The sequence below is a fragment of the Aplysia californica genome, unplaced genomic scaffold (assembly GCF_000002075.1).
Source record: "Aplysia californica isolate F4 #8 unplaced genomic scaffold, AplCal3.0 scaffold01048, whole genome shotgun sequence".
Lineage (NCBI taxonomy): Eukaryota > Metazoa > Mollusca > Gastropoda > Aplysiida > Aplysiidae > Aplysia > Aplysia californica.
This window is the reverse complement of record NW_004798318.1, coordinates 74,847-89,409: the sequence shown is the minus strand read 5'-3', so window position 1 is coordinate 89,409 and position 14,563 is coordinate 74,847. Positions and strand designations below refer to the sequence as shown.

At 40.6% G+C, this 14,563-nt stretch overlaps 1 protein-coding gene across 1 annotated transcript; it reads right to left on the bottom strand.

The window, feature by feature from the left end:
• Nucleotides 1–260: 260 nt before the first annotated feature.
• Nucleotides 261–12,656, bottom strand: LOC101860859 (homeobox protein vnd). Its single transcript, XM_005111366.3, has 2 exons — nucleotides 12,620–12,656; nucleotides 261–2,734 (listed from the first exon to the last, which is right to left on the bottom strand). The coding sequence occupies exons 1-2, from the start codon at nucleotides 12,654–12,656 to the stop codon at nucleotides 1,869–1,871; spliced, it is 903 nt and encodes a 300-aa protein (XP_005111423.1). The 3' UTR covers nucleotides 261–1,868.
• Nucleotides 12,657–14,563: the final 1,907 nt, after the last annotated feature.

Genomic DNA, 14,563 nt, shown 5'->3' with positions numbered 1-14,563 from the left:
CAAAAAGCTACAAGTATTAAAACTTCAAATTTTGGCCTGAAACATTTAAACAGCTGGCCGAGAAAATGATGTTGTCGCTCACAGTTTTGGTCATCTCTGTTCCACCTGTCAGCCCATGCCCTCTCTATGTACATGTGTCTCTCTGTATCTCTCTCTCTCTCTCTCTCTCTCTCTCTCTCTCTCTCTCTCTCTCTCTCTCCCTTTCTCTCTCTCTCCGACTCATATTAGAAAGAGAATTAAATCAAAATCACCAAACATTCTTTCATTTCATTTCATCTCATGTGATATCATTATAAACAAAGAAATAACAATATTATTATTATATTAACCCTTCACGGCTCCACCCGCTCGTTAACCCCACCAAGACGTTAACACAGTCGCGGGCGAGGCAGGGAAGGGGTTAACTCCTGTAACACACACAGTGAGTGCTGTTCTGCACGTGAGAAAGTGACGTCACATCTCACTCACACCAGCTGGGACAACCAGGAAATTGTTACTTTGTGCACGGTTCTCATCCCAGGCAGTCGGGCAGGGCGGAGTTCGTTGAGGAAACCATAACTAGGTCACTGTGGGGGTAACTAGGTCACAGTGGGGGTAACTAGGTCACTGTGGGGGTAACTAGGTCACGGTGTCGATAACTAGGTCACGGTGGAGATAACTAGGTCACTGTGAGGATAACTAGGTCACTGTAGGGATATCGTGAAAACAGTATCGTGGATGTGCCCGTATCGTAGAAGTCCTAGAATCGTTGATGTCCTATGTATGTTTGCGATATAAATCAACACCAGCATAGAGCCTAAGAAAACAGTATCGTTGATCTCCTGGCATCGTTGATCTCCTGGCATCGTTGACATACCACTATCATAGATCCCGTAGTATCGGAGACGCACTTGCTTCGAAAAAATGTTAGTTGTATGAGCGTGCGATGCATCAACACCAGCGAGTCCAAGAACACAGTATAGTAGATTTCGTGGTATTGTAGACGCATTAGCGTCGTAAAGTTCCTGTTTGTCTGCCATGGAGCACCACTAGTTAGTCTAAGAAAACAGTACCGTAGACCTTGTGGTATGACACTTGTCCCCGTATCATAAAGGTGCTAGTCGTGTATGAGTTTGTGCGATAGATCACCATCAGTGGGTCTAACAAAACAGTACTGTATCGTTCCTATTTGAGTGTCGTGGATCAATACTAGCAAGTCTGAGACGACAGTACCTAGTATATCGTGTCATCACACATGTCTTAATAAGGTGAAAGTCCTAGCCTAATGAGCGTGCTATCCATCACCACCAACGGGTCTGAGATAACAGTATTGTTAAGTTCCTATTTGTGTTGGATAGATCACCAACAGACACATGTCTCAGTAAGGTAAAAGTCCTAGTTATAATATGTATAAGTGTGTGCCATAGATCACCACCAGACACATGTCTCAGTAAGGTTAAAATCCTAGTTATATTATGTATAAGTGTGTACCATAGATCACCACCAGACACATGTCTCAGTAAGGTAAACGTCCTAGTTGTCTATTATAGGACTACAAGCGTACAAGCGGGTCTGAGAAAAAAGTATTGTAAAGTTCCTATGAGCGTGCCACGGATCACCACCAACGAGTCTGCGGCTGGTGCAGCGGGTGGCTGTACCCGGCAGGACGTTTATGTTGTATGTATAAGAGAGTGCCATAGATCCCCCCTAGACACATGTCTCAGTAAGGTAAAAGTCCTCATTGTAAGAGTGTGCCTTAGATCATCACCAGACACATGTCTCAGTAAGGTAAAAGTCCTCATTGTAAGAGTGTGCCTTAGATCATCACCAACGGGTCTAACGAAACAATATTGTAAGTCCTAGTTGTATGGATAAGTGTGTGCGAGCCATCACCACCAGCGAGTCTGCGGCTGGAGCAGCGGGTGGCTGTAGCCCGGCAGGACGTTCATGTTGTTGACACTGGGCACGTTGAGATGAGAGATGCTGTTGTTGTAGGAACAGGACATGTTCATGTTCATGGACATAGAGTTGGCCAGCGTGGAGGAGATGGCCTGGGCCGTGCCGGGCGCCATGTTCCCGTAACCGTTCATGGAGCCCATGTGGTTGAGACCCGACGGGTTCATGCTCATTCCCATGTTGGCCATGCCCGTCTGCATGGAGAGATGCGCGTGCTGGTGCTCGGCAGACTTGAGGCTGGCGTTCATGCTGGGTCGCTGGCACGGGATCCCGTCTTTGACCAACACCGGGACGGCTACACGTCGTGGAGAGGGGAGGGGGTTCAAATCCGCGAGTCCTTTCTCTTGTCGAGAGCGTTTGAGCTTGTATCGATGGTTCTGGAACCAGATCTTGACCTGGACGGGCGTGAGGCGGATGATGCTGGCTAAGTGCTCGCGTTCTGGGGCGGAGAGATACCTCTGTTGACGGAACCGACGCTCTAGCTCGTAGGTCTGAGCTTTGGAGAAGAGGACTCGCCGCTTTCTCTTCTTGGGCGGGTCTCCTGTGTTGGTGTCGCTGTGGGAATCTCCCGTGTCTTTGCCAGACTTGTCGTTGGGCGTGCCAGAGTCGCTCTTGCTGTCGTCGTCCTCATCGTCGTTGTCGTCGTCGTCGTAGCAGTCTTTGATGGGCGTGGCGGCGTTGCTATGGCGACTCTCGTGTTGACTGGCGTTGTCGCTGTGTGGGTCGTGGCTGTGGGGACTTCCGCTGGTGGTGCTGGTGGTGTGGGGGTGGGAGGAGGGGGGAGGGACGGAGCCCAGGTCTGGGGAGGGGGGAGAGAGGGGAGAAATGTGGTCAGGTGGGGTGAGTTGATGAGATGATAGTGTGTGATTAAATAAGGTATGATTATGTAAAATAGTGGAAGAAAAGATGCGGTACGATAAGGTACGATAAGATAAAACACCAGAATATAAGATGGGATGCGATAAGATAAGATAAGATGGAATGAGATACGATGGGACACGATAAAATGAGATACGATAAGATACGAAAAGATGAGATGCGGTACGATAAAATACGATGAGATAAAATGAGATACTATAGGATACGATAGATGAGTTTTACCAAATTGTCGAACTAGAAGATATGAGAAAGAAAAGATACAATAAGATAAGATACGATAATATACGAGAGTGTGCGTGTGTGGGTTTGTGTGTGTGTTGTGTGTGTTGTGTGTGTGCATGTGTGTATGTGTCTGTATGTGTATGTATGTATGTGTGTGTGTGTGTGTGTGTGTGTGTGTGTGTGTGTGTGCATGCATGCATGTGTTTTATCAAGAACACATTGCACCAGAAAACAGTGCGACAGAGAGTTCACTTTCTTCTCTATATTTAAAAGTATTTTAATCTTAAATACATTTGGAACTCGCAGTCAATGGCAAGGAAACGTTTAGATCTTGTTAAGTTAAACAAATCAATCTACGACGTTTTCTAACTGTTGACAATTATCTGTCGCTTTCTAAGTACTATAGTGCGGTCAAAAATTCGTATCGCAACTTATCCTCAAATATCTCTTGAACGGGTGAATCAATGTCACCCATACTTTGCACAGCAGTTTGTATCAATTTGTCTTAACTTAATCACATTTTTCCACAACAACTGAGGCTCGATTAAAAAAACTTTTCTTCATAAATCTATATAAAATACTATAAATCTCCCTCACGCGGAAAATGGGATTGTTCACAGCACTTCCCGCTTCTCACACACATTTTGTATACACATATGGCCTACGTCACAGCTCACAAATGACACTTTTCAGTGGCAAAACTTGTTACAAGAAATTAATTTTTTTGTGAGCACATTTTTTGCTCTAGAGGTTCCCTAAACCTTCGTTCAATAAGCATAAAGTTACGATTAGAAAAAAACGGCAGATTTGCTTTTAAAAGTATTAGTAAATAGAAAGGAATTTTCTAGAAGACAGTGTGCAGGAGTTTATATTCACCTGTTAAGACAAATTGATATAAATCATTGTGCAAAAGTTGAAGAGTTTATGTTCAATAGGTAAGGAGATATTTCACAAAAAGTTGCGCCAAGCATTTTTGAGCGCACTATAGTAAAAGTAAGTAATTGTATGAGTTAAACATTTCAACACTTGAGGTTATCAAAGAAGCGGACCTCCGAATGTAACTTCCATCTACGAGAGAACCCAGCCAGATAGGTTAAAAGTCTTGAAAACTCCACAAAACGGGTCGAGTTCAAGAACACTCAGTCGTGGATTCGAACCAGGGCCATCAAGCGTGATACCAGCTGCTTTTTTATCGGATCGCTCTGTTTAGAACTGGCGAGTGTTGCGTTGAACTAGGGACTACACAAACCTGCAACACTTTGGTGTCTTACTGGTACAATCAGGCGTAGTTCTAGTTTAGTTTTAGTAAGGTTTTACGGCGCTCGCAACTGCATAAAGTCACAGGAGCGCCAAGGGGTAGATCTCAACAGAGAAGTCCAAACGGGGAATCAGGCTTACTCTGCTCACCTCTCTAGCACAAAGTCTGCCTCGACTATCATTAGTATCAAGGCACCCCAGAAATAACAGTTCACAAGAGAGTGACAAACATACAAAAGAAGTAGAGGAAAAATGACTATAGTAAGGATGAGAAACGAAAAAGCAGCAGTCCCCCTATGTTGTTCCAGCACAGTATGAGCATGACATTGATAAATCAGCCCATTTACAATTCCACTGTGTATAAGAACATGTCAATGTCCGCCCTTTGGGAAGGGCCTAAAGACAATTCAGTCAGTGGCACCGCCCTGGATTGGGGGGGGGGGGGGCGTAGTTCCCCGCTACTACCATTGATTTCTAATGTAACTCAGAAATTTAAAAAAACTTCTAAAGTTGAGAGTTTTATTCTATCTGATTTCACCTCGTTATGATAATCTGTGATTTAGGTTGAGAATTTTACTTGGATATTGCAGCTCTTTTAAATATATAAAAGATTGTACTACAGTTCCGGTATTGTCTGGGATAATAATATGGTACATCTCAAAAACTTCTGCGATTGCGGGAAAACCGTGCAGGAGAGACGATGATACCATACGTTGGTGATAAGGTTATTCAGTACATAATTTTTAAAATTCATGCTTTATAAACCCTCCCCGCGTTCTCTCTCTCTTAGGATCAATTCCTACACTTGAAGTATGAGAGGCCAGCGCTATGTTAGAAAAAAACAACAACCTTTAATTGTACATTATACGTGTTTGATAAATTTACATAGACTGAAATCGTCAACAAATAGTTCTTGGTTTTCTCATTTTAGATGAGGGAAAAATAAACCACGAGGTAGCGAGTCCTCGAGATGTGAACCACGGTGTTATGGTGAGAGAATACTTTGTTTGCAAGCTCCAGATCTATGACAGACATCGGCGGTCATGCTTCTCCATTCATTTCTCCTCGTGAAGGCTGTCGAAGATGTATAATAATCATCCTGATTGTTCCCACGTCGCCCATCTGTTTCTGTGTCGGTTTTTCAAGTTGCTCTGTGTCTACCTTTGCCTCGTTCGCTTTCAATTTTACCTGTGAGAGCTCGTAGATGCTGAAGGCGTTTATCTTATTCAAGTGTCCGGTAAACCACATAATTTCTCCCTTCCACTTTGTTTTTTTATCAGCGAGCGGCCTACCTGGGCTTCGTCGAGTACTGCCTCATTGATTTCTTTCCCCTCTAAGAAACTCTCAACAATCTCTGAAGAAACCACACTTCTGTTGCTTTTTCCTTTTTATTTTCACCGTCTTTAGAACACTGCATACATTAACAAAAATGCACACACACACACACACACACACACACACACACACACACACACACACACACATGTGTATTGACAAAAATCTTAAGCACTTTGAGATGTGAAGTGATAACGGCGCCCCCATCATCATTAACAGCGATAATTATTACATGTAACATTTGAGAAGGGTATTTCGAACGTGTATAAAAAAATATATTAGGCTATTATCATTGAAGTCAGCCATTACAGTAGCTTCTTTTTAGACATGTAGTTGTAGAAAGAAAGAAAAAATGAAAGAAAGAAAAAAAAAGAATGAAAGAAAGAAAGAAAGAAAAAAGAAAGGGGGTAGCGGAGATAAGTAAAGAGAAGAGAAGAGAAAGAGAAGAGAAAAGAAACACGCCATGATCAACACACACTTCACCATCAATTCTTTTCTCCATCTATCTTACTTCTGTTTTTCACTCCCCCCCCCCCCCCCCTTTTGTGTTTTACACACCTGGACATATGATAATGATAACAAATTAGAAATTACAGCTTTTCTTTAGCTCACATCCCCGCTCTACAGCAAGCTCTCTGCACTGTACAGCCAGTATTACCCCAGTAGACGATAGAACACACAGAAACATTCTGAGCTTTCCGTGAAGCATACATTGCTAGCTGCCGATCAAGCGCTCAAACTGATCTTCCGCTGTCTATAGCATAATATTTCAAATTTATTTCGCGATTTTCGTTTCCGAAAAGTATTTCACCATTTTTCCTTTAGCTCATTCTTTGGTCAATCTGCAAAATTGTTAGATAATGCCAGCTTAGGCTTTCTTTTTTTTTTCATTCAGCAATTCGTCCATCAATCTATCTATCGGATTTAACTTTTTTTGTTTGGTCCCGTGTCCCTATTTGGTATGGAAAGGTTTGAAGCAACATACAATGAATTTGATAGGGAAAGGTTTGAAGCAACATACAATGAATTTGGTAGGGAAAGGTTTGAAGCAACATACAATGAATTTGGTAGGGAAAGGTTTGAAGCAACATACAATGAATTTGGTAGGGAAAGGTTTGAAGCAACATACAATGAATCAAGAAAGTAGAAATGTTTCCAGGTATAAAAACACACATCAGGAAAAAAAATTAATAAAAACAAAACAAAAACAAAAACATGACAAGGAAGAAAAAGAATTGTTAGAAAATGTAGGAAGATGGCGATGATGATGAATTCATTTATTCATTTATTCGTTTATTCATTTGTTCCTTTATTCTTTTATTCATTTATTGATGTCTTCATTTCTTCATTTTTTAAGCTATTCGTTTTTTTTCATTTATTCGTTTATTTGTTTCTTTATATTTTTATTCCTTTATTTATTGATTTATCTAGTTATTTATTTATTTATTTATTTATTTGTTTATTTATTTAAATATTTATTTATCTCTATATAATTATTTATATTTTCATTTGTTTATTTATTTAAATGTAAATTCAACTCGTGTAATTACTCGTGTATTATTTTGTGTTATTTTACTATTAAAGTTTAGTATTATGGAAACTTAATAATTGGAGCTCTTTGTTATCAGGGAATTTCTTGTGGATGTGTGTGGGGGGGGGGGAGGGGGGGTTGAAAAAAACTTTAAAATGTTCGAAACAATTTTGCGCATCTAGTTTTACAGGAAATTAATAATAATAATAATAGATAGCATTTGTATAGCGCAAATCCCCGCTCAACAGCAGGCTCTATGCGCTTTACACTATATTATTACCCCAGCAGACCATAGAACACTCAGAAACATTCTCAGCTTCCCGGGAAGCATACAGTGCAAGCAGCTGATTAAGCGCTCAAACACTAACATACTGACAAGATCTTTCGCTGTCTATAGCCAGGTACCCATTCCCACCTGGGTGAAGTGAGGAAAATTCGTGTAAAGTGTCTTTCCCAAGGACACAACGTCGGGCCCCTGACGGGATTCGAACCCACGACCTTACGGTTGCGAGTCCGAGAGCCTAACCACTAGGCCAGCGACGCGAGAGGCACCCAAGTGTTCTGTCGGGGCACAGTTAAGTGTTCAGGTGTTGTTGTTTGTGTGCCAAGAGCCCAGAGCCCGTGCTTTTGAATCCGAGTGAATGCTTTACAAACGTCGTATAATTGTTGTTATTGTTATCTATACTTCTCTTCTACACTTACTTGATCTTCAAAAGTCGAATGAGAATCGCGCGCTCCTCGCAAATGTATAATTGTAACGTTTTTGTTTGTTGTTGTTGTTTTTGAAGTGAGGAAAAACACACTGTGATAAATCTGTGCACAAGTCGTGGGGATATGTACGTGTCTTGGGGAATGGAAAGGCCGCATTTTGCTCCAATTTATTTTTATTTTTTTCTGCATTCTGAAATATTATTCCTAATGTTACCTCCACTCCTAGAGCTCGGAAAAGCTATGTAGTGTGACACACACCCTGTAGTTTGACAGTTACGAAGAAATGAATTATGTTTACAGAACCTGCTTTATCTTCTATCGGATAAAAACTATGTTACATCACGACAAACGATATGTTGACCTAGTTATCTCCGCCATTGTGAGGTCTTTCGGCGAAGCAAAAACTGCTCACTTCCGGTCAAGACAATATCTTAATGTCAATCATTAAATCATATAAATCAGACAATATCTTAATGTCAATCATTAAATCATATAAATCAGACAATATCTTAATGTCAATCATTAAATCATCTAAATCAGACAATATCTTAATGTCAATCATTAAATCATCTAAATCAGACAATATCTTAATGTCAATCATTAAATCATCTAAATCAGACAATATCTTAATGTCAATCATTAAATCATCTAAATCAGACAATATCTTAATGTCAATCATTAAATCATCTAAATCAGACAATATCTTAATGTCAATCATTAAATCATCTAAATCAGACAATATCTTAATGTCAATCATTAAATCATCTAAACCAGGGACTGTTTAAGTAAGTAAGTTTATTCAGTGGTTCAGGCCACTGGGCCACATCACATCAAATAAAACATTCATTAGATAAATAAAGTTTCCATAATGAAAAAGTACGGGCTGTGCACATATCTCTCTTCATGGCGGGACTACATGTATTTAAAGGAGGAGTCAGACTTGGATTTGTATTTTTTCCTCGAAATGTCGACATAGCAAAATGGTGAAAGATGACGACGATAGTTTGTGTGTACTCTCCCGGAGCTGTCCAACGTTTTTCAAAACCTTGTTGAGACTGCTCGGTGTACGGGGGACGAGTCGTTGTAGCTCTACTTGTGAAGGTTTTCTTAGACCGAGTCGGTCAGTGGGGTGTGATAGTAGGAACAATGTAGACACTGGTCGGTCAGTTTTAGTTTCAGTAAGGTTTTACGATACTCGCAACTGCATAAGGACATATGAGCGCAGAGGGGTGGATGTCAACAGAGAAGTCCAAACGAGGAATCAGGTTTACTCTGCTCACCTCTCTAGCTTCAACAGTACAAAGTCGGCTTCGACTATCAAGACACCCCGGAAATAGCAGTTCATAAGAGAGTGACAAACATACGAAAGAAGTAGAGGAAAAATGACGATAGTACGGACGAGGCAGAACTGATGAATGTGTTCCTGATTGTTTGTTTGTTTACATCTTCGTTAACTTGTTTCTTTGTATGTTTGTTTGACTGTCTGTTGGTTTAAGTGACGGGACATTCATCAATACAAAACAACGGTAATTAAGAGCAGGCAAAAAATTGGAAAAACAGACAGACACAACAGAGGGGCGAGGAAAGAAGTAGGGCATGCCAGTGACGTACACTGACAGCCAGTAAAAGAAAGGATGAAATACAAAAAGTGCCGTTTTCTGTTTTAAATGTATAAATGATACTGCAACTTTTAATCTAAAACAATTCCTGGAATTTTTCATCCACCCAGAGCCCCTAGATCAGCCTCTGACAATCCAATTCTCAAAAACAAAATTACAAAACATACGGCGAGCGATCCTTTCTGTTCTTTGGTCCCCAGGTATGGAACGAACCCCAATATAAAATGAGATGTGCCCAAACAATTTATATTTTCAAAATACAGCTGAAGCATTTTTTATTCCCAAACACATACCTGTCATAATGATGTACTGTTATATTATGTACATGTCTATGCCAGACTGTGAGACTGAAGAAATAGCGTGTGAGAAAGAGAGAAATAGAGAGAGAGAGAGAGAGAGAGAGAGAGAGAGAGAGAGAGAGAGAGAGAGAGAGAGAGAGAGATAAAACAAAGAGAGAGAGAGAGAGAGAGAGAGAGAGAGAGAGAGAGAGTGAGAGAGAGAGGGAGAGAGAGAGAGAGAGAGAGAACGGAAATGCTTTTCTATTTATGGAGAACGAATGTTTTAATGAAAGCTTCTGGTAATTCAAGTTTCCATTTTATTGTGACCGTGAATATTTATTGCATTAAACATTTTTTTTTTTGTGAACGCATTGCCAAGCTCACGGCGAGACTGTTTTTCTCATATAAATTTTTGTACATAAACACCTATGTATATTATATAATATACATAATACTGTGTTTTTCGTACACACGTGTCGATTAATTTTTTAAGATGTGATGTCTTTTTCATGTAATGCACATTGAGCAATTTTTAGAAAATGGAAACGCGTAGCATAAATGATGTTTATTATTATTATTATTTTCGTGTTTCCCTGTTATAAATGTGTACATCACATGTCACGAGGTCTCTGCACACCTCACAAACTAATCCAGCGTGTTCCCGGAAAAATATACATGACTTTTCCACAACACTCAACCCCGGTTAAAGAACACAGGCTCTGGGCGCTGTACAAATACAGTGGCGTCCAAAAGAAACTTGAAAATGTAATCACCCAACCATGGTTTTATAAGCTCGCACTACCCATTTATGCAGCATAACCATTTAAAGCTAAATAAATTCAGCAGCATTTGACACATTGATATTTCATGTAAGTGAAAAGACGCCTCAGATATGGTCACTCAAAACTGACCTTAAAAACCAGGCTTGGCAAAATTGTGCAAAATCAACGGAACGTAAAGTTGTCTTCGCGCGTGTATTGAGGAGTATCAATTTGGATAGAAGGGACATATATATTGGACGTCCAATGAATGGAGAATTTGGTCTCTGCTGTAAGCAATATTTTGGTGATTAAATCTTCAATTTTCTTTAGGACGCCACTATAAATTGATTCTGTACTACAGCAAGACATGAACAGTTACCTTCGTAATATATATTATCTCAACCTAATAACGGGATTGGCTTTAGCTGACACTTGAAGGAAGAAAAAGAAGAAACAGATTTGATCTGCCTTAAAGTTCTGGGCAAAGAGTTTCAGATCTTGGGGCCGCGGTATACAAATTATGTCCATCTCCAGCATTTAAACAGAAAGTTTCATATTATGTTGTTAAAGTATTTTCTTTTTGTCAGGTGATGACTTTAAACTGCAAGTTGGAATGTACACTTTCAATAGATTGGTTACTCTAGGCTTCAACAAAATTAAAAAGACCCCCCCCCACCCCCACCCATTTTTCCACAAAAAAAGTATAGCTTTGCCCCCAAAGTCCAGTATCGATACATGGCGTCCCGTATGTCAAAAGTGACGAATCTCCAGCCTGAGAAGCCGTTGATCTGAACAAAGTCTAAGGCAAACACTCTTATCGGAGGGCGAGGGAAAAGATCACACACAAAGGCCAGATAAAACAGAAGCAGAAGCCAAACTGTTTGGGTTTGATTGGGGTGGCGTTGATTTCCGTTGTGGTTTCTGATGGGAGGTCGGTGTACGGATTGTTTCTTTGACAGAGCCTCATTGATCTGTTCGCCTCACTTCTGTGGGCTGGGAGCTTCTTGTTTGTTTGTTTGTTGTTTGGTTTTTGGTTGGGGTTGGGGTTTTTTTTTTTGGGGGGGGGGGTTGGGGGGGGGGTTGTGTGTGGGTGTGTTTTTGTGTTTTTGTGTTTTTGTGTTTTTGTGTTTTTGTGTTTTTGTGTTTTTGTGTTTTTGTGTTTTTGTGTTTTTGTGTTTTTGTGTTTTTGTGTTTTTGTGTTTTTGTGTTTTTGTGTTTTTGTGTTTTTGTGTTTTTGTGTTTTTGTGTTTTTGTGTTTTTGTGTTTTTGTGTTTTTGTGTTTTTGTGGGGGTTTTCCTTGTCCCTTTTTCAGGTGCCATGCTAGTGACCTTATTTGCATCGGACTATTTTTTTATGTAGACTTTTTTACGCTCCTATCGCCACAATTTAGATCATTACGGAGGCGGACTTCCCTCTCTTCAGGTCCATCTCGGGCTGAGAGGGGTACAACATCCCAGCAGACAGACCCGGGCTGAGAGGGATACAACATCCCAGCAGACAGACCCGGGCTGAGAGGGATACAATATCCCAGGAGACAGACCCGGGCTGAGAGGGATACAACATCCCAGCAGACAGACCCGGGCTGAGAGGGATACAATATCCCAGGAGACAGACCCGGGCTGAGAGGGATACAATATCCCAGCAGAAAGACTGAGATGCTAGTAGATACAAATTTCTCCCCACTCGGGAATCAAACTCGGGTGCCCTGCGTGCGACAGTCAAGTGCCTAGTGACTACATCACGGACATTGCTGTTGTTTCAGACAAGCGTTGACGGTGAGAGTGTGAGTGAGTAGGTACAATGATATTTCAACATGAGGATGGAACAACATAGTAAGAATTATAACAATATAATAGACTATAGATAGAATTTTTATAGCGCAAATCCCGCTCATCAGCAAGCTCTGTGCGCTTCACAGTCTATACTATTACCTCAGCAGACCTGAGAGCCTTCTGAAATAACATCCGCTTCCTGGGAAGCATACAATGCAATAACATGTAGATTTATCAATTATTCGTATTTCGTTATCTAATGCATTAGGGCTTTTCCCCTTAGCTTAAGTTGCCTATTTTAGTTACCCCCCCCCCCAACCTCCCACTCCCCACATGCTGTCATCGGCGACAGACATCGCCAATCATGGTTCTCCACTCATTCCTTTGCTCAGATGCTCGTAAAAAAGCTACGTTTCCCTGATCTTTCCCCGTTACCCACTTGTTTAGGTTCCCTAAGTATGTTGTTCTCGGCCTTCAATTTTGCCAGTGAAAGCTAGATGTTCAAGACCGTTATGTCAATTCAGATGTCCCCAAAACTGCATTTGTCGTTTCCTGATTGTTTTTAACATTGAGCGTCCTACGTGGGCTTCATCAAGCACTACATCATTTGATTTCTTTTCCTTCAACGATATTCTCAACAGTCTCCTAAGAAATCATATTTCTGTTCCTTCTATTTTATTTTCACTGTCTTTAGTGATTGTCCAGCATTCACAGCCATATAGAAGGGTTGACCAAACATAGCATTTCAGAACTTTCATTTTGGTAGTCATTGAGATTTTTCTATTTTTCAGGATTGGGCTCATTTTATGGAAACTAGCCTTAGCCATTGTAATCCTCCGCTTTATTTCTGTGGAACACTTGGCATCAGATGTTATAATATATCCTGGATATTTAAACTGTTGGACTTGTTTGATCTTTTCGCCTTTGCTAATGAGATTACAAATAGGAATTGCTGCTTTTTTGGATATCTCTATCTACTCTCATAATTGACATTATTTCTTTCTACAGCAAAATGCGAGAGAGAGAGAAAGAGGTGGGAGGGGGAGGGGTGAAAGAGAGAGGAAGAGAGAGAAGGGGGGATAGGGAAGAGACTCCGAAGACAGCATAGAAATACCAACAGTTGTTTTTTTTACCTGACCATGAAGGGATAAAGGTAGAACCCTGAAAGTTACTACTAAGCTTAGCCTTTCTTTATGTAGTCGCCTCCCAGAGTTATGCGTGTTTGCCATCTGAGTATGACCTTGAAAAGACCTTGAGAATAGAGGGCCCTCTCTATGTCAGAAAACGAGCCCTCTACCGCCTCTTTGACCTCATAATTACTTTTTTAACACTAAAATTGTATCACAGCATAGGATGGGCAATCAGTTCCATATACAGCATGCATCTCCGTAAAAATATCCTGTAGTTGCTTGCCTTGAAAGAACAAATACTTCCTTACTGCACTGTGCTCAATTTTCTCCATTTGTATGTTGAAACAGGTGAACAACACACCCCCATTCACTTACAGTCCGCTGGTGGTAAAACCAGTAATGCGAAATTCCCCAAAATTTGCAAACATTCCAGGGAGATAATTGTTGGCTTTCACCCCAAATTTCAGTTTTGTACCTTTATTTCTTCATGGTTAGGTAAAAAAAAAACTTTTGGTATGGCCCTCATACAGAGTTCAACATAAGTTAAGGACCACCTTGACAGACAGCACGAATTTTTTTTTTTTATTGAAAAAAGACAGCTAGGAATGTTTCAAAATGTTTTGCTCTGAAAGTGTTAATGGGTTACCAATGTGTACAGCAAAGTTTTCCTTAAGGGGCAAAAACGCCACATGCAGCACGGAAATCTTCGGGGAATTTTAGCCAAATTTGCTAGTGGTCCTTAACTTCTGTTGAAGTCTTTGGTACAATAATTAGTTATTTCCTTGTGCAGAAAGTGTGCCTGTGAACAAATCACAACTGTGAACAAATCACAACTGTGAACAATGAAGCGACATCCGGATCAATCTCGTCCCTTGTACAGGAAGGAACCAATGACCAAATTTCCCTCTCCGTAATTTTATAAACAACTTTTTTTTTCAATGTAGGTGTTTTTACGCTCTCATCAACACAATATAGATCATGCCAGGCTCGACGTTGGCAAAGAGAGATACAGCATCCCAGCAGAAAGATTGAAAGGCTCAGTAAAATTCTCTTCGTCTTCGGAAATCGAACTGGCGCCTCTAGTAGTAGTAGTAGTAGTAGTAGTAGTAGTAGTAGTAGTAGTAGTAGTAGTA

Bases quoted from the DNA above. Each gene is read 5' to 3' on its own strand.
- LOC101860859 (XM_005111366.3), bottom strand. From the start codon at position 12,656: ATGTCTGTCGCCGATGACAGCATGTGGGGAGTGGGAG. The intron at 2,735-12,619 runs GTTGGGGGGGGG...CCCCCTCCCCAG, and splicing joins CAGCATGTGGGGAGTGGGAG to ACCTGGGCTCCGTCCCTCCC.